Genomic DNA, 24397 nt, shown 5'->3' on the forward strand with positions numbered 1-24397 from the left:
CCTAAGATACGCTGACTTCAGCTATGCTATTCGCATATCTTAGGTTGACTTCCCCCTCCCCTTCCAGTGTAGATCTAGCCCAAGTTAACTCCCCTTCCCCCCTGAGAAACAAAGGGTACCCATTAAAATCGATATGTGTGGACGGTTGTGGCGTTAAATCGGTTTTACGCTCCTAAAACCAATTTAAACGCCTAGTGTAGACCAGGCTTTTAAACCCAGAGTGTTGCAGAAGTAACTAGATTAAAGTTGGAGGGCAGTAATTTTCCACTTTTTCACCCAAATAAATCTTTAGGATAACATAACTGTAGTCTCTAAAGGCACAGCTCTCTAAACAATGTTATTGTTTGTAAGATGTGTTGACTGGAAATTTTGCAATCTATATGATAAGTTTCAGGATTGCAACTCTCACTCTGAAGCCTATAGTGTCTGAGTCAATGTGAAGCAATGGAAATGGCTACAAATATGGTTGAGAGCTCTTTTTGTTTAGAATATCACCAGGTTCAATCATCATTGGGATTCGTGGTCTGTTACTGTCCAATTTTTAAGTTCAGTCATTTTGAGAACGTTTGCGCTGTACAGCTGCATTGAGGCATGCATATATTCCAGGCCAAGTGTTATAGACAATTGTGATATCAGAGCTAACTAAAAACAGCAAGGAGTCCTTGTGGCACTTTAGAGATTAACAAATTTGTTTGGGCATAAGCTTTTGTGGGCTAAATCCCACTTCATCAGATTCTTGAAGTGCAAAATACAGTAGGCAGGTATAAATACACAGCACATGAAAAGATGGGAGTTGCCTTACCAAGTCGGGGGTCAGTACTAACGAGCCAATTCAGTTAAGGTGGAAGTGGGCTATTTTCAACAGTTGACAAGAAGGGGTGAATACCCAGGGAGGAAAAATGACTTTTGTAGTGCTAATGAGGCCAGTGTAATCAAGGTGGCCCATTTCAAACAGTTGACAAAAAGGTGTGAGTTTCAGCAGGGGGAAATTAGTTTTTGCTAATCCCATCCACTCCCAATCTTTATTCAGGCCTAATTTGATGATGTCCACTTTGCAAATTAATTCCAGGTCTGCAGTTTCTTGTTGGAATCTGTTTTTGTTGTTGAAGAATTGCCACTTTTAATTCTGTTATTGAGTGTCCAGGGAGAATGAAATGTTCTTCTACTGGTTTTTGAATGTTATAATTCTTGATGTCAGATTTGTGTCCATTTATTCTTTTGCGTAGAGACTGTCCGGTTTGGCCAATGTACATGGCAGAGGGGCATTGCTGGCAAATGATGGCATATATCCAGTGATGAGCTGCCAAAATATTAACAACCAGTTCCCTCCTCCTCACCCCATGAGGGGTCATGCCCCCCCACTCTTGTCCCATCCAACCCCCCAATGTTCCTTGACAGCCCCCCCACCCATGCCCTATCCACCCCCCTTCCCTGTCCCCTGACTGCCCCTTGCCACCCCATCCAACCCCTTCTCTCATTCCTGATGGCACCCCGGGACCCCTACCCCATCCAACCACCCCTTCTCTCTGTCCCCTGACTGTCCCTGGAATCCCTACCCCTAACTGCCCCCCACCACCCCATCCAACCCCTGCTCCTTTCTGACTGCCCCCCCAACCTTGCCCCCATTCAATCCCCCTGTTCCCTGCCCTCTGACTGCTCCAACACTAATTCACCCCCCCAATTCCCCTGCCCTCTATCCAACACGCCCTCCCTGCTCCCTTACCTTGCTGCCTGGAGATGGGGGCCCAGCTGGGCTGGGGCTGGGACCCGGACCCCGGGCCAGGAGTCGAGCCGCGCCGCCCGGACCCGGACGCGGACCCCGGGCCAGGAGCCGAGCCCCGCCGCGCCACCCGGACGCGGACCCCGGGCCAGGAGCCGAGCCCCGCCGCGCCGCCCGGACCCGGACGCGGACCCCGGGCCAGGAGCCGAGCCCCGCTGCACCACCCGGACGCGGACCCCAGGCCAGGAGCCGAGCCCCGGGACCCGGACGCGGACCCCGGGCCAGGAGCCGAGCCCCGCTGCGCCGCCCGGACCCGGACGCGGACCCCGGGCCAGGAGCCGAGCCCCGCCGCGCCGCCTGGACGCGGACCCCGGGCCAGGAGCCGAGCCCCGCCGCGCCGCCCGGACCCGGACGCGGACCCCAGGCCAGGAGCCGAGCCCCGCCGCGCCGCCCGGACCCCGGACCAGGAGCCTCCCCCCGCCGCACCTCGCCTCCCCTCCCACCCCAGCTTACCTGCCTGCCTGCTGCTTGTTCAGGCTTCCCGCGAACATCTGATTCGCGGGAAGCAGGGGAGGGGGAGGAGAAAGGGGGCGGAGCAGGAGAGGAGGGGGAAGTGAGCTTGGGCCAGAGCTTTTGTTAAATAAAGCCCTTATAGAACTGGTTGTCCTGGAACAACCGTTTCTAAAAGGGCTGCTAAATTTTAACAACCGGATCGCGTGAACTGGTGCGAACCCGCTCAAGCTCACCACTGCATATATCACATTGGTAGATGTGCAGGTGAATGAGCCCCTGATGGTGTGGCTAGGTCCTATGATGGTGTCCCTTGAATAGATATGCAGACAGAGTTGGCAACAGGGTTTGTTACAGGGATTGGTTCCTGGGTTAGTATTTTTGTTGTGTAGTTGCTGGTGAGTATTTGCTTCAGGTTGGGGGGGCTGTCTGTAAGCAAGGACTGGCCTGTCTCCCAATGTCTGTGAGAGTGAGGGATTGTCCTTCAGGATAGGTTGTAGATTCTTGATGATGCTCTGGAGAGCTTTTAGTTGGGGGCTGTAGGTGATAGCTAGTGACGTTCTGTTACTTTCTTCATTGGGCCTGTTCTGTAGTAGGTGACTTCTGGGTATCTTTCTGGCTTTGTCAATCTGTTTCTTCAGCTAACTCAGTCAATCATCACCTTACTCTACAGCAAACTTGCATGCAACAGCCTCATTGGTTGTCTGAGGGAGACTGCACATATGGTGGATTACTTGGCCTAAATGCTACCTTTGTGTGACAGCATGGACTTTCAGTAGTTGAATACAATATCAAAGCTAAAACATAATGTTTGAGTTCTAGAATAGTCTTTGTGATGTACTTGAGTTCTCCTGCACACTGTTACAGTAATGCACATTTTTTAAATTGTTTTATACATACATGATCACTGCTTCTCTTTTTGCTTTACTTTGGCACTTGTAAGCTCTTTAGGCCAGGCCTGTGTCTTTGTATGTGTTTCTATAGTACTTAGCCCAATGGGGCTCTAATTCTGGTGGGGGCAAATAATATGAATATTAAATATAAAATCAGTATTTCTCTAATTATTGCAGTGTTTCAACATGTCTTAAGGATACTGTTACATAAATTTGATATTAACAATGTTATGTAGAATTTGCTTTGTAAATAAATTTATGGGGCATTTTAGCCCTCATAGCTCCAAAAAGCAAGATCTTATTTAAACCTTATGAATTCTAGAATGGTTATAATCTTCGTACTCAGAAGTTGATGAAAACCAATCTTGCCTCTTAATTTCTACATTGCTTTGCTTTTTTGTGAGCTCTTCAAGTCTCTTTTTTATGTTAATTTTTTAAAAACAGTGCAATGGCTGCACCAACATGTCACTAAGATTACCCCTTTTATGTGTTCAGTTTATCTTTGGCAATAGACAGCATAAGATTGCTGCAGAATTAGTAGAAAGAGGAAAGTAAAGCAGAGTATCGTCCCTGCTATAGGGGTAGTTTAATTTGTAGTGATGTGGTGGTAAAACAGCAATATCTGGAATCACTTTGAGAGAGTTTGTAACATACATATGGGGATCTGAAAGTGTTCAGCATTAAAGTTCCTATTGGAGTCAGCCAGCGCTCAGATAACAGAAAATGTGTGTGGCATAAAATATGGACAGACAGAAATAAAATCATGTCAGATGGCAAGTATTATTAGGGTTAGAATTTCCATTATTAAACTATTTTGCAGGGTTTAGTATCTTTACCATTTCAAATTATGTTGGAATGAAACTTGTAAAGGAGGTGCTCAGTCAGGATACCAACTTTTTTTTTTATTGCCCTAGGTTAATTTATCTTGCTTTTACCTATGTTGAAATGTCTGATAAGCTCTAATTATATCTTGTTGTATAATAAACAGTAAGATTCCCTCTTTGGAAAGAAGGTTGACAGTACTGGATATGATTCTTCTTCAAACCCCTGGAGACATTTGTAACACATGACAGATCCTTTACCCTTTTTTCCTTTACCTTTGTCCCTTTCTCTACAGTTCTTTCGTTTTATTTCCTCAGATATATGACTGTAATGGCAGAATGGGGGAAATGCAAAACACGTGTAGGTAGTGCCATTCTTTTGCAGCAGAGACAGCATTTTAGGAAATTCTGCTTTTTGAAATATTTCTGCATGTATTTTTGTCATTCTTGAAGTTGAGTTAAAAATTTGTTTAATATTGTCCATAGCTGATCTCTACTCCTATCTCCTTGCCAGTCTTTGCTCCTTCAAACAACTAGCACGGTAGCTTATGGAATGGAAAACAGTTTTGAATAATGCATGTAATTGTTGCCAATGGTAGTACTTGCATAGATAACACTTACTAATTTAGGCCCAGAGCCTGCAATCATTAATGCAAATACCCTGTTTTATGTGAGTAATCTCTGTGTAGTCAATGGAACTACTCATATGCTTAATGTCAAGCATGTGCATAAGTGTTTGCAAGATTAGGCTCTAAATTAAACATACTGGTAACCCATTAAGGGGTAACAAACCAGGCAAGGGAGGTATAGGAAGGACAAGGATAGCAACAAAGTTCATAGGTTATGGTTTAGCTGCATCTTATTTATGGATTTTTATTTCTGAATGGGGGTTTTAGCTGCCCTTTGTGTGACAAAGGGTTTTAGGGTTGAGCCCTCGAAGTGCAGACTTGTGAGGGGAGGGACCCTACTTTAAAAAAAAAAAAGTGCCATACACTCCTCTGATGCTGTGAAAATAATTAATATTTTTTCTTTTTATTAGACTATAATTGATGCAAAATGAGTGTTCCTGACTACATGCAGTGTGCTGAGGACCATCAAACTCTCCTGGTTGTGGTCCAGCCAGTTGGGATTGTCCCTGAAGAAAACTTTTTTAGGATCTACAAACGAATTTCAGCCGTGAGTCAGATTAATGTCCGTGACTCCCAGCGTGTGCTATATATCCGCTATAGACATCACTACCCTCCAGAAAACAATGAATGGGGGGATTTTCAGACTCATCGGAAAGTTGTGGGGCTCATCATCATAACAGACTGTTCCTCTGCAAAGGATTGGCCCCAAACTTTTGAAAAATTCCATCTTCAGAAGGAAATATATGGTTCTACACTCTATGATTCCCGATTGTTTGTCTTTGGGCTTCAAGGAGAGGTTGCAGAACAGCCCCGCACAGATGTGGCATTTTATCCTAGTTACGATGAGTGTGAAACTGTGGAGAAGAGAATAGAAGATTTTATTGAATCTCTCTTCATTGTACTGGAATCCAAACGTCTTGACAGGGCCACTGATAAATCTGGTGACAAGATCCCACTTCTGTGTGTCCCTTTTGAAAAAAAGGACTTTGTAGGTCTGGACACTGATAGTAGGTAAGTAGCTTATTTACAACCTAACGGCTTGAAAAATTTACCTGATGCTAGCTCAAGGACTAAGCCTATTAAAGAAATGCCTGTGGTACCAACACCACCTCTACCTCAAGGCCATATCTTCTGTACTGTAAGGGAACTTACTTTATTTACTAGTGGACTATATTTAATTTTATTACCTTGTTAATTAACTTTCTATTCATATTTTAAAATTTAATTTGTAGGACTTGTCAAATAGTTTATTAGAAAATAACGGAATAGGTTTGACAGATTCTACCTCTAGATATATTTTTGCTGAATGGAATTTGACTAGCTATGGAACTGTATGAGTATCACAAATTAATTTATTAAATTGATCAATAAACTGTAGTAAAATTAATTTTACATATTTTGCTGTGTAGTATCTGACTAACCTACTGACTACATCGCTTGCTTTTGTCTTGTATCTTACTGTCTTCCCTCCACTTCTTTTGCATTCCTATAAAAGAACCATGGTCTATCTTTGTGAATTGTCTTCAGTGTTCGTTTCCTCTCTTTCCCTCCTCTATTATCTCTTTCCTTTTCTTTGTGTTCTGTTTCCTATTCTTATATTTTCTTACTATTCCTTTATTTCTTCTTCCACCCCCGCCCAGAAACCTTTCTCTATACTGTACATTTCTAACATCCCATCAATATTTCCCAGCCATCTCTATCCATGCCTTCCAGACATAGGGTTTGGAAGTTTTACTAGACACCTCTTAGCTAGAGAAATAAACCAGCTAGCCAGAGACAAGTGTGAAAGATCTTGGGTGTTTCACTGCTCGGGGCAAAACCCAAATGAGACACTAACCCACACTCCTTCCAGCTGCTGGGGAAGGGGAGAGTGCTGAAACTCTTAACAAGGTATTTTAGCTGTTCAGGGCCTCCTGTCAGTTAAATCAACATTGTGCTATTAGGGGTCTGATTAAATTTGTAGCCCACCACTAAATCTACTCTGATGTACATTCTACAGGTTGCTGCCAAGGGTGTGTGTGTGTGTGTCTGCTGCTTAGTTACTCTGCATCTCCCTCAGCTTTCTGGCTGGTCCTAGAAGGGTTTAACTGTACGATACTGAATGTGATTTGTTCTGCTCAATATTGTCATGTAACTCCATTCTTCATCCTGTGTACAAGTAGGCAAATTCTGTAAAGTAGACAAACCCATATAGACCATTCATTACTCTGCTGAAGACTGTTGGTCTAGGGTGACCATAGCCACAAGGTCAGGGCAACAGAATTCCTATTTTTGAATAAAACAAAGAAACGTCTTTAGGAGTATTGTCTAAAAGCTTTCAACAGTATTTGTGTCTTTCCATAGCTTTAGAATAAAGTGACATTAGCTGAGCCCCTTTACACGGTGTATAATGTAACGGAATACTTGTTTCCAAAAGTTAAAGGTGTTACGCCAAAATGCTTATTTACTAGAGATGATTATAGTGCAGTCTCAGGGCCAAATGTGACCCATGATATTCTAAAATGGTAGGGAACACAAACAGCAGTCAGTGCACATCTTTTTTCGTCACAGAAAGGTGTAGATCCAAGCAGATATGCATTGTTGCATTTAATTTTCATTTGTTACATACTCTTAAAAGCGAAATAGTTGTTGTTCTTGGCAAGTTGCCAATGGGACCTTCCACCCCAATCCTGGTGTAGTACATGCTTTGGACACATTGGCTTACAGTTGTAGTAGTATTTTGAGTGCTACTACTGCCCTGCTGAACCTGATGTAATATATTAACTCTGCACTTAAAGTCATCCCGGTTAACATGGTTTTGTTATTAGGTTTCTGATATATTAGAGAACATACTAGTTTAAAGTTGCACAGTTTTCCATTATAAGGTTGTTTGGTTAGCTCTGCCTGGTGTTCCAGGTGGGGACCTGGGTTGGGGTGTGGGCGGCTTACCCCACTCCGCCCGCCTGGCATTCCAGCCGGGGAGCAGGCAAACTCTCAACCTGTCTCGAGCGTCGGGTGGGTGGAACGGGGCAAGACCCCACGCCACACTCCTGCTCCCCACCTGGAATACTGGGTGCAGCGGGAAGCCCCCGCAACCCTGCTCCCCGGCAGGAGCGCTGGGTGGGCGGAGTGGGGCAAGCTGCCGCGTCCCAACCCCACTACACCCCTACCTCAGCCAAATTTCACAATCATCATTGGTGAGTACAGTATTAAATTGTTTAAAATTATTTAAAACTTATACTATATATGTGTATAATGTCTTTTGTGTGGTGAAAAAAATTCCCTGGAATCTAACCCCCCCCCATATTACATTAATTCTTATGGGGAAATTGGATACGCTTAACATCATTTTGCTTAAAATAACTACAATGTTAAGTGAGGAGTTGCTGTACCTCAGTAGCTTTTAAGTTGGTTCAAGCATTGGGTGTCTTTTAACCACAGTGTTTCTGCACTTAGCATCACCCTGTCGTTAAGAAGAAAGTAAGTATTCCAATCTCTATCATAAATCTTCAATTTAAAAATTACGCCAGAAAGACTTGATAAACCATAATTTCCAATTTTTTTTAGTGTTATTTTGCGCTGGCGTTTTTTATTCTGTTGTAAAACATCTGGATTATATTTAAATTGCCCATGAAAGGTATTTAAAAATTTCTGCTCAGATTAGCATTTTGGGTAATATTTTAGCAAAATAAGAAGATATACTGAATAGTTGGAATCTGTGGTCACTTTCTTATGCCCCTTCTGATTGGAACCCTCCACCCCCCTGCCTCGTAAATTCTTGTTTATATTTAAGTAAGAAAAAGGCACAAAATGCCTTTATATTCTTTCACTGCTTGTGAAAGTGAAAGACTAACAACAGTCTTGGCTTGATCCAGAAATGATGTAATAAGTATACCCTTTGTGGGCTTCTTTGCACAGATCTTCAAAAGCACTTTGAACCTACCCTGCAATATTGCAGCTCTTGTAGGCTACTTTACAGAAACTCAGGACTATCATCTATGTTTGAACTGGGCTGAGACCATAACATTAATTTACACTTTTGAGTCAGAGTATTTGAACATAGATCTTCAAAGGTGAAATGCTAGTCCAGTTGCTTCTCACTATTTATCTCACAATAAAACCTGTCTATAATGTAGCATGTTCTGTTGTATAGTGCCTATAATTCACTAACCAAATAGGAATCATTGTTTAAAGCCATACATTGGAACTTTATCATTTTTTTAAATTTATAGGGAAAGATTTTTTTTCTTTGCTTGAGGGTACGCACACGATGGTGGAGATGAGTTTAAATGATGAAGGAAAAGACTAACTTTATTGGAATGGTGAAACAAACCATGAGACGCTCTTCAGTACTTCTAGCTGCTACAAACTGATGTGGGAGGGAAAGATGGCCCTTTTACAATGGTTGGGGTTTTTCTTCCCCCCAAGTTAGAACTCCTGTCAGGGTTTCCTCCCCATTCTGAACTCTAAGGTACAGACATAGGGACCCGCATGAAAGACCCTAAGCTTATTTCTACCAGCTTAGGTTAAAAACTCCCCAAGGTACAAATTCTCCCTTGTACCTTGGATTAGGTAATGCTGCCACTACCAAGTGATTAGATAAAACTCAGGGAAAGGACCACTTGGAGTTCCTACTTTCCCCTAATATTCCTCCAAGCCCTACAGCCCCTTTCCTGGGGAAGCTTGAGAATAAACAAGATGAGCGCAAACCCAACCGTGGGTCTGCGCTGCGTGAAATTAGAATGGAAGATAATCTCACAGGGCAGTCAGATTCAAAACACAGAGGATTTCCCTCTAGGCAAAACTTTAAAGTTACAAAACCAGGTATGAACCTCCCTCTTAGACAAAGGGAATCACAAGCCAAAATAAAAGTAAGCTAACACATTCCTTTGCTAGTACTTACTAATACTAATGGAGTTGGATTGCTTGCTTTCTTGATTGTCTCCGGGAAGCACACAGAACAGACAGACCAAAACCAGACAAAACAAAGCCTCCCCCCTCTCCCCCTGCGATTTGAAAGTATCTTGTCCCCTTATTGGTCCTTTTGGTCAGGTGCCAGCCATGTTACCTGAGCTTCTTAACCCTTTACAGGTTAAAAGGATTTTATGCCTCTGGTCAGGAGGGATTTTATAGTACTGTATACAGGAAGGTTGTTACCCTTCCCTTTATATTTATGACAACTCCTTTTCTCCACTTTCATCTCTTTTTATGGAGACAATGAGGTCCTAGCTTCATATAGTTTATAGCTGCTGCTAAGGCCTGAATATTGCCCTGTCTTGATGCAAATGACTGCATTAGAATACCACCAAATATTGCACAGAGGGATTTGATGCCTCAGTGCACCTCTGATCATTTGGTCACAGATTGTTGTTTAATCTGTGGGAAGTTTATCTTTGCCTGCAACTCTCAAACTTGCAGTTACAGTTGAGTTGGCCTCTGTAATGGGTTATCATCTGAATGCTAGAGAGATACCCCATACCAAATGAGCTCGGTAAGTATGTCAACATAGAAAATATCTCAACTGAAATTAGTGAGTTACACATCACCAGGATGAAACATGCCAGGGTAATTTTTGGTCATACCATAATGCCGAAGTACGTTCAACTGAAAACATTTTAAACCCCTCAATTAAATTAATATCCTTTCAGGCTAGTGTATTTTGCGCCAAACACTGTGCATTATGAGCTTGGACTACGCTAACCTGGTGACTAGGATTAAATGGCTAGGATTAGTGCAGTCATGTTTCACCCAGATAATAAGGGTCACATTATTATCAAGAAGTAATATTCGCTGCTGAGGTGGATGATTATTGTAACCAAACTGGCTACCTAAATGCAGCGCTTATAAATTAGGGTATGAGTCATTTCATGCTTTGTAGTCCAGAGACGCTAGATGATGTTGAGAGGAAGGCAGAGTTGAGATCTGTGTCTTTTGGCAGTTTACTTGTGTACCTGGTAGATGATACTGTTTCCCAGGTTCTATACTGAGAGTGGTGATATCAAGGGGAACATTACAAGTAGGCTTGGCAGAACTTGATTTTTTAAAAATAATTTAAATGGATAAAATCCCTTTAAAAATAAAAGGGGCTAAAAATTATCAATTTTCATAGTTGGGAAATTGTGGGGGAGTTAAATTATTTGACAGACATTGAGATTCAAAAAATTAGCTTTATAGCTGTTAAAACACAGATTGTCAACATCATGTCAAAATATACAAAGTAAATATCCTTAAGCCATACTTTGATATTTCTCAAGCAGTCTTTTTCTTAGTTTGCCTATTTATAAATTTAGATGATCATCAATGGAAATACTTTTTCATCGGTTTGTGTGTATGGTTCTTTCTAATAGATGTTTAGTGACATTTACTGATTAAAATCAAATCCTTCTAAGCCTAATTACAGTATTTGTGTTGGAGAATTAGCTTAAATGGTAAAATGCTTACTTAGCAGATGAGAAGTAGGAAGCCGTGGAAAGAAAGATGATCTTGTTGATTACAAGGCTATAGGACTGGGAGTCAGACCTTGGTTCAGTTCCTGGCACAGCCTGCCAGCATGTGATCCTGGGCAAATCAGTTAATCCCACTGTACTTTGGTTTCCTCATCTGCAGAATGGGGACAATATTTCCTTAGGTCATAGGGCTGTTGAGGCTTAGTTCATTAGTGTTTGTAAGGTACTTTAAAGTCTTCATATGGAAAGCACTATAGAAACAATGTATTTTATTTATGATGTTCCTGACTGGTTAAAGAAGAGAAGCAGAAATCAAAGCAGGTACATGATCTTAAAATGGACTGGAATAGCCAAGAGGAGGGGATGAGTAGGAGCATTAAGGCATTGGTCCTGTCAAGACTTGACATGAGTGGGGATTACTCAATGCATAAAGCTAAGCACATGTGTAGGACTCAGCAGGGTTGGAGCCTAAGGTTAAGATGTAGACAGGAAATAGCATTCCCTATGGTCCAAAATGCCTGGACTTCAGGGTCCAAGAATCTGGTAGTGGCAAAAGATATAGCTACTCTGAACAGGAAAGAGCCAGTTGTTAACAACTTCTGGGATCTGATGCATTTATGATATAACCATCTGACTAGCCAGGAATTCCCAAAGTAGGTGGGATTGTATATCCTTATGAAGAAACAAAAGGCTTTTCAACCTTAGGGTATCAGGGAAGGTGCATACTCAGAGCTCCTGTGGTGGTGCCTCAGCATGCTATGTTATAGACAAGTTTAATGTTCTCTTATCTGGTGTGTTACTGATTGTGTGTGGTACTATGACTGTTTTCAAGTCTTCATATGATACCATTTCTGTTGAAGTACTCCCTCCTTGGCCATTTCAGACATCGCTGTTTAATAACTCTTTCTAGGCTTTCCCTGTTTTCAATTTTTTAAAAAGGAATAGCTAGTATTTCTAGACTGTTGGGCCCAAATTATTTTAATGTTTAAGTTATTCACATCAACTCAGATGTGTTAATATGGGCACAATTACATTGTTGATTTTGAACTGATAAGACATCTACTTAACATTGTTATTGGGTGATGAGAGAGCAAGATCCTATACAGATGTATTGCTTTTCTAATGTTAATATATAGTAGGTGGGATTTGTTCTCTGCTCTTTGTCAAACTGTGTGAAATCTGAGTACATATATACCTGGCTATTTAATTTTTTTCTGTTCTTGTATATTTCTAATTTTTGTTTTGTTCCTTTCTTTCTTTTTCTTTTTTTCCCTCTCATACTGCCCTGTGAGTTTGTTGTTGGGTCTGAAAAGGTAGGCTGTGATAGATTATATTTTAAAATGAGTTAGTTTTCATGTGCTGCCTTTCCATTCTGTCTTCATTACACAGTTGAGTGTTGCTTGTATATGTTTTCCAGTACAACTAAGAATTGCTGCTGGACTGTTATCATGGGTTCACTTCTTTTAGCATATGGCAATTCTATTTGGTGGCAATGCTGGAATTTTTTTCGTAGAACACAAACAATTTGCTGAGATGGCTGCTGACCTCTGGAAGCTGCTTTATTTTGTAAACTCAAAGCAATGAAGCTACTGCCTGTGTTTGTTTTCAAGATTCAAATGTTTTGTCAGTGATGAAAATTAAATGCTGTAGCTGGATTTTTAAAGGCTCAATAATGTTATGAACAGTGATATTTGTTTTTTTGCATGCTAACCAGAATTGGAAATTGATTGAATTTGGTGGGGATTTTTTTTTTTTGCAGCATTTTGCATGAAAACTTTGCCAATTCATTTTGCATGTTTTTTGACCCTTCAGTTTTGTTTTCTGACACTTTGAAGAATCAAACTCCTCCAAACTTTTTGCTAAATGGTTTGTGATTAAATTTACCTCTAGTTTGAAATGTAATGATTTAACACTTTTGCCCATTCTGAATTTTGCACATAATTATGGCAGTCACCTAGGGCAATTTTAGCTGGAGACAGTAAAATAGGGGTGGAACAGAGCAATGCATATAAAGTCAAATGCATGGCTGCAATATATATGCACCATATGTACATGAGATCAGGTGGGGATGGAAGTGGCCAGGACTCTGCCTTCTGCTTCTATCCCCAGAAGTGGTACAGAGGTATGTATTGTGTCCTGCACATGCCAGCTGATGCAGTGCTTGATGTTAAACCAGAAATGTGGACACCCAGAATAAGGTAAGCAAGTTTGATGGAGGCATTATGGTGGCTGTTAGTGGTAACTGTTTTAGTGTGGTAGCAGACAAGCAGTCTGTTTTCCACTAGCACTCCACAGTGCTCCCAAAACAATACTGATTCTTACTTCTCAAGAGGATTTTGTTCCTTAAAAACATAGCAGCTACTGCATAAAGATGGAACTATAGTTGAAAGCACATTGTAAGCCAGCCTCTAAGTAGTCAGCCACATGTAACTCTAGTGAGTGGGGAACCTTCAAAGATTCAGGTTTTGAATGGTTATGTGGAAGCTATGGGGTATCCCATAAGACCATGTAGTCCTGTAAGTGACAACATCCTTTATGGTTTGGGATAGGATTAGTGGACCTGCTGCCACTTGCCAGTATTTTTGGGGGTTGGGGTGCTTTTTCATCTGGTGTCTTCAGCAGTCACTGTCCATCAAAAATCTTGGATGGCCTTATGGGGAAAAGGAAGAGTAAGCAAGTACAATGGCGCTCTGCTCATGCCACTCCCTCTGAGAGAGCGTAGAAAATGACGTCTAACCTCTGTCACTGTGTGGGAATTGGCTTAGACCACAGGGAACCAGAACCCTGGTGACTCATGATCAACCAGAAAAAAAAGAAAGTTATAACCTCCTTATTATATTGTAAAATTTTGCACCAATTTCTTCATCTCAGGCCTCATAGCATCAGTAGCTGGGACAAATAATTTATTTAATGACTGTACACTGGAGGAAATCACCAAAAAAGTGATTTTTAATTTTTTTGCAATATATATAATATATAGTATTATGCATTTCATAACAGACAAGCATTTTTTCAGTCTAGTTCTGAATTAATGTTTTTATTGATCCTTTTTGTAGCTGGGTGACTTGAAAAATAAAACCAGACAAAAACCCCAAGCATCTGGTGAATTAAGTTTTATCATCTGTGTGTTGAGGGTGGATCTTGTTTACATGAATATTCACCTTTTGACTGGCAGAGACATTTGTATAGTGTTAAAGCACAAGTTGGAAAAACTGCACATTGTTGTAACAATAAAAATTGTTCACTTGGATAACTTAGTTCTTCATAAACAACAATGAATTACAGATAGTTATTTTAAAATGGGTGTTTTTATTGGGGACGTCTGTTACTATATATAAAAAGAACAGGAGTACTTGTGGCACCTTAGAGACTAACAAATTTATTTGAGCATAAGCTTTTGTGGGCTACAGAACACTTCATTGGATGCATAGACTGGAACATACAGCAAGAAGATATTTATACATACAGAGAACATGAAAAGGTGGAAGTAGCCATACCAACTGTAAGAAGGCCAATCAAATGAGATGAGCTATTATCAGCAGGAGGAAAAAAAAGTTTGAAGTGGTGATCGAGATGACCCATAGAAGGTGTGAGGATACTTAACATGGGGAAATAGATTGAATTAGTGTAATGGCCCAACCATTCCCAGTCTCTGTTCAAACCTAAGTTAATTGTATCTAATTTGCATATGAATTCAAGTTCAGCGGTCTCTCTTTGGAGTCTGTTTTTGAAGTTTTTTTGTTGTAAAATTGCCACCTTCAAGTCTGTCACTGAGTGGTTAGAGAGGTTGAAGTGTTCTCCCATTGGTTTTCAGTGGCACTCACGCTGCCCGGGTCCTGGCCACCGATTCCGGGGGGGGGGGGGGGGCTCTGCATTTTAATTTAACTTTAAATGAAGTTTCTTAAACATTTTAAAAACCTTATTTACTTGATGGTTATTTCATTTAGTTTTTATGTAAAAGAGTGGTCTTCAGGGAAGAGAAGCCAGACCTACAAATCTGATGTTTTTGGGAAACATTTATGTGGATCATCAAAGATTTCATAGTGCTGTATAAACATTAATCATTTCAACATGTCTATATGGTAGGTAAATGGTGTTATCCCTATTTAATAGTTGGAGATACTCAGCCTCTCTGCCTGAGTAACTTGCCCAAGTTCTCACAGCACATCAGTGGCAGATCTGGGATTATTACTCAGGAGTTCCATTTTTGTACTCAATCTGTTCTGCCTCTCAGTGATCCAGAAAGTAGTGAATCTAAGTAGAGAATAAGCAACCCTGGATTTACTACTTACTAATTGGTAGGAAGGGACTGAGAATATGATGGGATAGCCTAATTTTGGCAATTAATTGATCTTTGACTATTAGTGGTAAATATGCCCAATGGCCTGTGATGGGATGTTAGTTGGGGTGGGATCTGAGAATTCTTTCCTGGGTGTCTGAGTCTTGCCCACATGCTCAGGGTTTAGCTGATTGCCATATTTGGGGTCAGGAAGGAATTTTCCTCCAGGGCAGATTGGCAGAGGCCCTTGGGGTTTTTCTCCATCCTCTGCAGCATGGGGCAAGGGTCACTTTCTGGAGGATTCTCTGCACCTTGAAGTCTTTAAACCACAATTTGAGGACTTCAGCAGCTCAGACATAGGTTAGGGGTTTGATACAGGAGTGGGTGGGTGATATTCTGTGGCCTGCATTGTGCGGGAGGTCAGACTCACTAGACTATCATAATGGTTCCATCTGACCTTAAAGTCTATGATTCTGTGAATAGTGGTTACAAGCTGCTTGAATTAAAAATAATAAAGAATAACAGATGTAGATTTTAAGAAAACAAATGTATGCATATTAAGAAAGATAATGGAGGAGGCGGCAATATGGAATGGGAGAATATATTAAATCCACTAGTGTGGAAGAAAATTGGAGCACTATGAAGGATATGGCAAAGATTAACGGGTCTGAAAAATGGAAGGAATCAGGAATAGCTGATGAGTTTTCAAGAAAGGCTGTTCACAGATCAGAAAGGGTAAAATAAATCTCTGTTGACACTGAAAATGGAGATGTGGGAGGCATCCAAAAATAGCTGCTCAGCAGGATAGATAAAAATCAATGATTTAAAAAAGAAATATATATATGGATTTTTTTTAAAATTTAAGTTGAATTTTTTTGATAAAATGCTTTTTTAAGGAAAAGACCTATCTAAAGATACATTATAGGTCAAAGATATCACATCATGGAATAGGGATTATAAATTCTAATTCTGTAGTATGAGACAATATATTCATGTAATGTTTAAGGAAAGTTTTGTAAATGAGTTCCCATAGTTCATGGATTAGGGACCCAATTTTATGGGGTTCTGGGTGCCTCTGTATAGATTATGTAGGTTAATCTTTTTATCTACCCAATGGGACTCAGTGCTCTGTCTAGAAGATACCATCAGAGATGCTTAGTGTTGCAGTTCTCAAACTGGATTTGTGTCTCCAGAGATAACAGCAAAAATGTTTTAAAATATATAGAGGTGAGAAATAACAGACTTCAACCCTATTGTCCCTCTGCAAATTTGTGTACACAGAGTTAATCCCTTACCTCTCTCTAAAAGTGCAAAGTTTCAAAACATTCAATGAATAGAAGATTGTTGGGGGTGGAATAGATCTGGACAAGGAGAAGACGTCTGGAGATAAATGTGAGAAGGGAGGGACAGGCACTAGAAACAAAAATGAAACTGTTTGAGTAGCGTAGTCTAGAAGTCTTGAGGTCTTTCTTAGTGTAGCCTTCATTGATTTGAGATCTACCATACCATTCTCTCACTAGAAGAGAGAACCTATAATGGCAGCAGGCTGTAAGAATTTAAATGTCTTTCTGGTGATGTTCTCTTCCTAATACAGCATGCAAGAAAATCCTCCAAATATTAATGATTAACCTGTTGAATTGAGATAGTTCACCTCCAAATGACTGCATAAATATCTGCTTCAATTACCTTTGGTAAATGAAATAAACAAACAATACTTCATTTTCTGATATAGCTGTAAAACTAATCTGAAAAATTTTCAAAATAGATCACTGTTTAAAAAGTATAGTTTGTACCTTCTAAAAATGAAACCTACATCTATCTCTGAGTTGTGTTGCCGGCACAAAAGGCCTGAGGCTACAGCAACAGTGATTCGTTGCCCGGAGTGCCTCGCTCCAATTAGATACACCAGGGTGGAGAAGCAAAAAAAAGTTTATTTGAGATCTCAAAGCACGTGCTCGGAGACACAGAAAGGTCTCAGATCAAGCACACCCCAGACAAGCAGCTCTCTGTCTTTATACATGATCTTAGCTAAGCATGTCTATTACCCCCAATGCCCAGCTCCCCCCTCCCTCCCCCTCTTCTCCCTCCTTTTTAGTTCCCATACAGCAAATACATTATAACGTAGCAATTACTCTAAACAGGTTAGATCATACTTGGCAAAAAATATATTATCTCGTTAGTAACTTTTCTTGACCGGTCATTCTGTTTCACTCCCTTTAGCCAGGTGCAAGCAGGCTGTATAATTGCCTCCTGGTACTGATAACTAGTTGCCACACATTCCATTCTTTCCATCTAGCCTGTGGGGTTAATTAAAGTTTAAACATGGAAGCGGTTCAGACAAGCAGAGGCCTAATACAGGGAGCCTTCATTGGCACTGTCATTTTCCACCCTTCTGTTAACACTGGGCCATGCCTGGTGCCACCAACAGTTGTGAAGAATATGTATTAAGGTTATAACAACAAACAAGAATGCACTTTTATGTAGAAATCTGATTAAATGGAGTCTTCCTGACTAAATCAAATCCACCCTGCTGCTCAGAAAGACATGGTCATGGAAGAAGAGGAAAGACTTAAATAACTTGGAGAAATTTAACCTTGGAGAGAAGATACTAGAAACTCGGAGAAATGTATTTGAATAATATACTTATACTGGAAGAATCTCTGATGTTACAGCACTAGGTTTTGTGTGTACTTACAAAATTAATGTAGACGAGTGACCGTTTTATTAAATCTTTCAAATGAAAAAAAGCTTAATTACTGGTGGTGCAAATATTTTCAGTCTATAGAATACTTAGGTGTGTCCTTGAAGGCAGAGCAGAATGTGCAGATATTTGCTGAGGGGCTCTGAGGGTATGTCTACGCTGCAACTAGACACTTGTGGCTGGCCCATGCCAAGTGACTCAGGCTTGCAGGTCTTGGGCTCTAGGGTGTTTGATTGAAGTGTAGATTTCTGGGCTTGGGCTGCAGCCCAAGCTCTGGGAAACCTCACACTTCATAGGGTCCAGTCTGAGCCTGCAAGTCTACACTGCAGTAAAACAGTCCCACAGTCCAAGCCTAAGTCTGCTGACACAGGCCAGCCACAGATTTTTATTGCAGTGTAGACATACCTTGAGAGAAGTCTCTTCTGAGAAAGTGAATGATTTGCCTCCTGTCTTGAAGCATGATGAGTCCCTAGGGGGAAGTATATATTTGTTACTTTGCATCCGTTCCATTCACCTACTTATTTCTGAGAAGTTCTGGTTAAGGAAGGCTAGCATCAATGCTACATCAAGAATCCATTATCCAGATTAGTTACTTTTCTAATAATTAACTCTATTGAAGCATCTATTTAGTTTAAAATTTTCCACAAGCTGCCTTGTTCCTTGTAGTTTCCTTATTTGGGTGGTTAGGGAGAGAGATGGGGACTGAATGCCTTGTGGTGGTCTATAGCTATTTTCTAGCTGATCTTTTACTTAGTGGTATAGGTGGGCTTTGAAGAGAATCCCATTCAGCTCTTGGGATGTTGGTCCCCGAGGCTGAAAGTGTGAGTAAAAGTGGGAAGATGCTTAGGTCTTCAACAGATCCATAGATAATCCATCCCCTTACAGGAAAAAGTTGTGTGCTATTTTAACAGGCTGTTAGTTCTACAGAGCAAGTACACCTCTACCCCGATATAACGCGACCCGATATAACACGAATTCTGATATAACGCGGTAAAGCAGTGCTCCGGGAGGGCGGGGCTGCGCACTCCGGCGGATCAAAGCAAGTTTGATGTAACCTGGCTTCACCTATAACGTGGTAAGATTTATTTTTTTTGGCTCCCGAAGACAGCGTTATATCGAGGTAGAGGTGTATTTAATTAATAGAACATGAAAAGAATGATCTGCCTATTTCTATTAGCATTTTTCTCTATATATTTCATAATTTACAAGTAAAATTCTCTCTGAAAGGAAGGGTTTCAGTTTAATCTATGTACAGCAGTGCTGTATATTCAGAATATGTCTATATCTCATCTATTTCTTGAGGGTGTTTGGTCTTTATTTTTCATTTTGCCCAATACAACTGGTTATAGTTGATGTTGGGCTGTTTGCTCAGTGATAAAGGATGGATTGCCATTATGATGGGTTCGGTCACAGAGATCCCCTTGGGACTGTCACCTGATGTGCTGAGACTACCTCTGAGCCTGTTTTTCTTTGCCAGTTTGGCCTCCAGAACCCTGCCTTTTTGAGCCAGACATGCCAGTCTGTTCCAACACAGACCCAGGGTCTGAACCATGCACCCCAAAGCTGCAGACTTAACTGAAAATAGCTTAGCAAGTGCTCCTGTATCTAGCACCCAGACTCAGCTCCCAATGGGATCCAAACCCCAAATAAATCCATTTAGCTTATACAGGGTAAACTCATAAATTGTCTGCCCTTTATAACACTGATAGAGCGGTATGCACAGCTTTTTGCTCCCCCAGGTATTAATTACTTACTCTGGGTTAATTAAGAAGCAAAAGTGATTTTATTAAGTATAAAGAGTAGGATTTAAGTGGTTCCAAGTAATAATAGAACAAAGTAAGTTACCAAGCGAAATAAAACAAAACACGCAAGTCTAAGCCTAATACAGTAGTAAACTGAATACAGGAAAATCTCACCCTCAAGGATGTCCCAATAAGCTTCTTTCACAGACTAGACTCCTTCCTAGTCTGAGCCCAATCCTTTTCAGACCAGTGTTGTGGTTTATGGCCTGGGTCCAGCAGTCACTCACACCCCCTTAGTTGTACTCCTTTGTCCCAGTTTTTTTTTCCCCAGGCATCTCTTTGGGGTGGAGATGCCGTCTATTGAGCCAGCTGAAGACAAAATGGAGAGGCTTCCAGGGCCTTTTATATTCTCTCTCTTATGGGCAGAAACCCCTTTGTTCTTCTGTGCAAAGTCACTGCAACAAGATGGAGTTTGTAGCCACCTGCGCAAGTCACGTCCATGAATAGGTCAGGTTTTTGCAGGCCGACGCCATTGTTTACATGTTAGTTTGAACGTTACAGGAAAGCTCAGATGTGGATTGGCATCTCCCAAAGTCCATTGTCAGTTAAGTATTTCTTGATTGGGCACTTACTGAGAATAGTCCTTTCTCAAAGTAGCTGACCAAATGCTTCACTGAGGTTACTTAAAATCAAACACATTGAGATACAAGTACATAGCCAATATTCATAACGTCAAATACAAAAATGATAGACATACAGACAGCATAATCATAAACAGCGAATTACAAGCTTTCTATAGACGACTTACTTGACCTCCTTTGTACAAGATTTGATGCAACTATAGGACCTTGGTTGCAACAGTGATCTACATGGTCACAATTCATGTCAATAAAGTCACAGCCATGTTTAATGTCTCAGTGGTTCATAAATAGAGAGGGAAGAATAAAAACAAGTAACTCAATGCTTTCTCAGCTCATAGGATGTAGGTATTGTGGGAGTAACTATACACTATCTTTTATATTTCAGACATTATAAGAAACGTTGTCAAGGTCGGATGCGGAAACATGTTGGTGATCTGTGTCTACAAGCTGGGATGTTACAAGATTCCTTGGTACATTATCATATGGCTGTGGAACTTCTGCGGTCTGTAAATGACTTTTTGTGGCTTGGAGGTAGGCTTAATTGATGCTGATAAAACACAAATCATTTAAGATTCTGGTACGAAGCAAATGATAACTTTTTGTAGCCTTCCTGCTGCAATATAAAAAGGCAGCAATTAAATGCACTTAAAAAGACACTTAAAAAATCCAATAAAATGTGACTTGAAAATCAAGCCAAAAGAATTAGTACGTGACTAAGAATGCAAGGAAAATACTGTTATAGAAAGTGAGAATTTAGCATATTTGCAATATAAAACATGGGCTTCTGTAGCATAACTATATTATGCATGACTAGTTTAATAGCTGTTTTTAAAAGGTGATCTTAGTCCTCAGGTGAATAGGTGTGGGGAAAAATGTTTCAAATCCTGCTGGTATGAGGCATAATAAAGATTGGATGAAAAAATGTATGCTCCTGTGGCTGCCAAACCCACATATATTTAACTTACATTCACATACCTTCACTCCTTTCACCTCATGCAAATCAGTTTTTGCCCCTAGGCTTCATCTCTTTGCAGGCCTCTTTTTTTTTTTTCTTGTGCTGCTGTTGCTTTTCTCCTAGGTGCACAAGTGGTCATTGGATGCTTAGCTGTTGATTCTCATTCCTCCATAGAATCACAGAAGTTTAGGGACCTCAGTCCATCATCTAGTCCAGTCCCCTGCTCTCAAGGCAGGACTATGTAATAAGACCATTCTTGACAGATGTTTGTCTAACCTGTTCTTAAAAACCTCCAATGACAGAGATTCCACAACCTCCCTAAGCAATTTGTTCCAGTGTTTAACTACCCTGACAGTTAGGAAGATTTTCCTAATGTCCAATCTCAACCTCCATTGCTGCAATTTAAGCCCATTGCTTCTTGTCCTGTTCTCAAAGGTTAACGAGAACAATTTTTCACCCCCCACCTCCTTGTAACAACCTTTTATATACTTGAAAACTCTTATGTACCCCCTCAGTCTTCTCTTCTCCAGACTAAACAAACCCAATTTTTTCAATCTTCCCTCATAGGTCATGTTTTCTAGACGTTTACATCATCCATGTAGGGAAATCACTAGCAGCTCCTGCTGCTGTGCTCTTTTCTTCTCCTTCCACTCCTCTTAAGATATGTATACACTTTGAGCTGGAGGTGTAAATTCTGGTGCAAGGAGATATACACATGCTAGATCTGATCAAGCTGTTGTGCTAAAAATAGTGTAGCTGCAATGATGCAAGTGGCAAAAGGGGCTTGCCACTTCAAGTATGTAGCCATCCAAGGTGCTAGCCACCCCAAGTACATACCTATCTGCTCACACTGCCATACCTACAATCTATTTTTAGTGCACTAGCTTGATCGGAGCTAGCATGCGGTATGTATCCTTAAGCTGGAATTTGCACCTCCCAGCTAAGCGTAGACATACCCCCACCCCCTCTGACATGTTTTTGCGTTATTTTACTTCATGGCTCCCCTCTTGCAAAAGATGCATCAGCTTCAGCCATTCTACTTACTGTCTTTCTTTTCCTTTCACTCTTGAGAAAGGAACAATGATGCTTAGAACGTTCTGTTCTAGCGTGGGAAGGAGCCAGACAAAATTTTTATTCATGAAGGGTGCAGTGGTATATATGCAGCCATACACATTACGCTTGATGCGTATCATTGACAGTGGCAAGGAGGAGCAGGGCTGGCCGCCCCACTGCCCAGACAGGTGTGGCCCCTCCTTTATGACAGAGATTGCTAAAAGTATCATGATGGAGAGATCATGGGGCCGTAATCGAGAGAGTTGCGTTGTGGCTCCTGTGCACTGAAGTTCAGCACTACTGTGGTCCCTCCATCGTGATGGAGGAGCTGCAAAGCTAAATCTGGCTGGACACACTGAGCAGTCCACTTCGTTGGATGCATAGAATGGAACATATAGTGAGGAGATATGTATACATACAGAGAACATGAAAAGGTGGGAGTTGCCCAACCAACTCCTAAGAGGCTAATTAATTAAGATGAACTGTTGTCAGCAAAAAACTTTTGTAGCCCACGGAAGCTTATGCTCAAATAAATTTGTTAGTCTCTAAGGTGCCACAAGTACTCCTGTTCTTTTTGTGGATACAGACTAACACGGCTGCTACTCTGAAACACTGAGCAGTGGGGTTGACAGTATTTGTCCATGCCGCTGCTGTGGGGCTCGCTTCTGTACCAGGGCTTCCCCCTGGGGGCCTGCCTGGCCTTGCTCCGTTTCAGCAGCCCATGTTCCTTCTCATTGATGGGGAATGAGATTGCACCTGGGCGGGACATGCTTGAAGGGGACCGAGTGTGGTGTGAACTCAGTAGGCGCAGCGGGGATTGATGATGCATGCCATGGAAAAAAATTTCTATGGGTGCCCCTGACAGAGTGAGGTTTTTGAGGCTCTGTTTATAGGATTATAAATTATAATACTTCATATCATGTGATGAATTGATTCTCTGTTAATTAAATATTTATTTATCTTTAATCTTCAGCTGCTCTTGAAGGTTTATGCTCAGCATCAGTTATCTATCACTACCCTGGTGGCACAGGAGGTAAAGCTGGGGCTCGCAGGGCACAAGGTAGTTCTCTTCCCGCTGAGGCAGGCAACAGACACCGACCAGGTAAGCCTTAAACGGGGCTTCTGTTCTGACTTCTTTCCCCAGATGTTTAGTAATGACAACCCTTAATCTATAGTCTCTTTCTCCCCCCCCCCCCACCCATGTGTAATAAGAATTTCACACAAAGGTAAAAATAGTATTAAATTGAACTATATTTCTTTTTTGTGAGAAGATTTATTTTTTAGTATAAAAATCCAATGGTTTTGTAGTGATATTAAGAAATGTGCTTACCCAGAGATAGAATTTGTTCACAATTTCTCTGGTTGTGTGTTAAGACCAGGATTTGACTTAAGATTTGGTGAAAATCATTCAGCAGGGAAAAACGCAGGCAGTTTTGAGAAAATATATAAATGGTGTGAGAGAGATATATGAATTGATAAGGATAAGAAGGGTATGTTCAATATCCAAGGCTTTTGGTGTTCTTTATTCAAGGACTTGTTTGGAAGACCGCATCACTTTGTTTAAAACTTACGCATTATTGGCAGAGTATATATGCAGTTACTTGTATGAATTATAATAGTCTAATATTGAATTGTAATTCATATCAATTTTAAACAAAGCCCATTTAGTAGGTCTTTTATTAAAATGTTGGTTGTAAAATTAAACACCAGTCAGGAAACTGACAACTTGCCATTGAAAGGCTTTAGTATGCTTTTTGTAAATACTTTAATTGTATAGCTTTTATGAAACAGGTTACCTTCCTTGGAGACAAGTATCAGAGGGATAGCCATGTTCGTCTGGATCTGTAAAAAGCAACAAAGAGTCTTGTGGCACCTTATAGACTAACAGATATATTGCAGCATAAGCTTTCATGGGTGAATACCCACTTCATCAAGTAGTGCTGAAGTGAGTATTCACCCACGAAAGCTTATGCTCCAATATATCTGTTAGTCTATAATGTGCCACAAGACTCTTTGTTGCATCCTTGG

The 24397-nt window shown here is 40.9% G+C and overlaps 1 protein-coding gene across 6 annotated transcripts in view; it reads left to right on the forward strand.

The window, feature by feature from the left end:
• The window catches only part of TRAPPC9 (trafficking protein particle complex subunit 9), an 819600-nt gene that overhangs the window by 4226 nt on the left and 790977 nt on the right, over nt 1–24397 (forward strand). For 5 of the 6 annotated variants that reach the window (XM_045006039.1, XM_045006043.1, XM_045006044.1 and 2 more), the window contains exons 2-4: nt 4984–5584; nt 20747–20892; nt 23343–23471. In XM_045006039.1, the coding sequence (XP_044861974.1) occupies nt 5001–5584; nt 20747–20892; nt 23343–23471 (859 nt within the window). In that variant the 5' untranslated portion in view covers nt 4984–5000. Of the gene's footprint in view, nt 1–3135; nt 3169–4983; nt 5585–20746; nt 20893–23342; nt 23472–24397 lie in introns of those variants that run through there. The other variant, XM_045006042.1, reaches the window with a different exon arrangement.

Source organism: Mauremys mutica, chromosome 2 (assembly GCF_020497125.1).
Source record: "Mauremys mutica isolate MM-2020 ecotype Southern chromosome 2, ASM2049712v1, whole genome shotgun sequence".
NCBI lineage: Eukaryota > Metazoa > Chordata > Testudines > Geoemydidae > Mauremys > Mauremys mutica.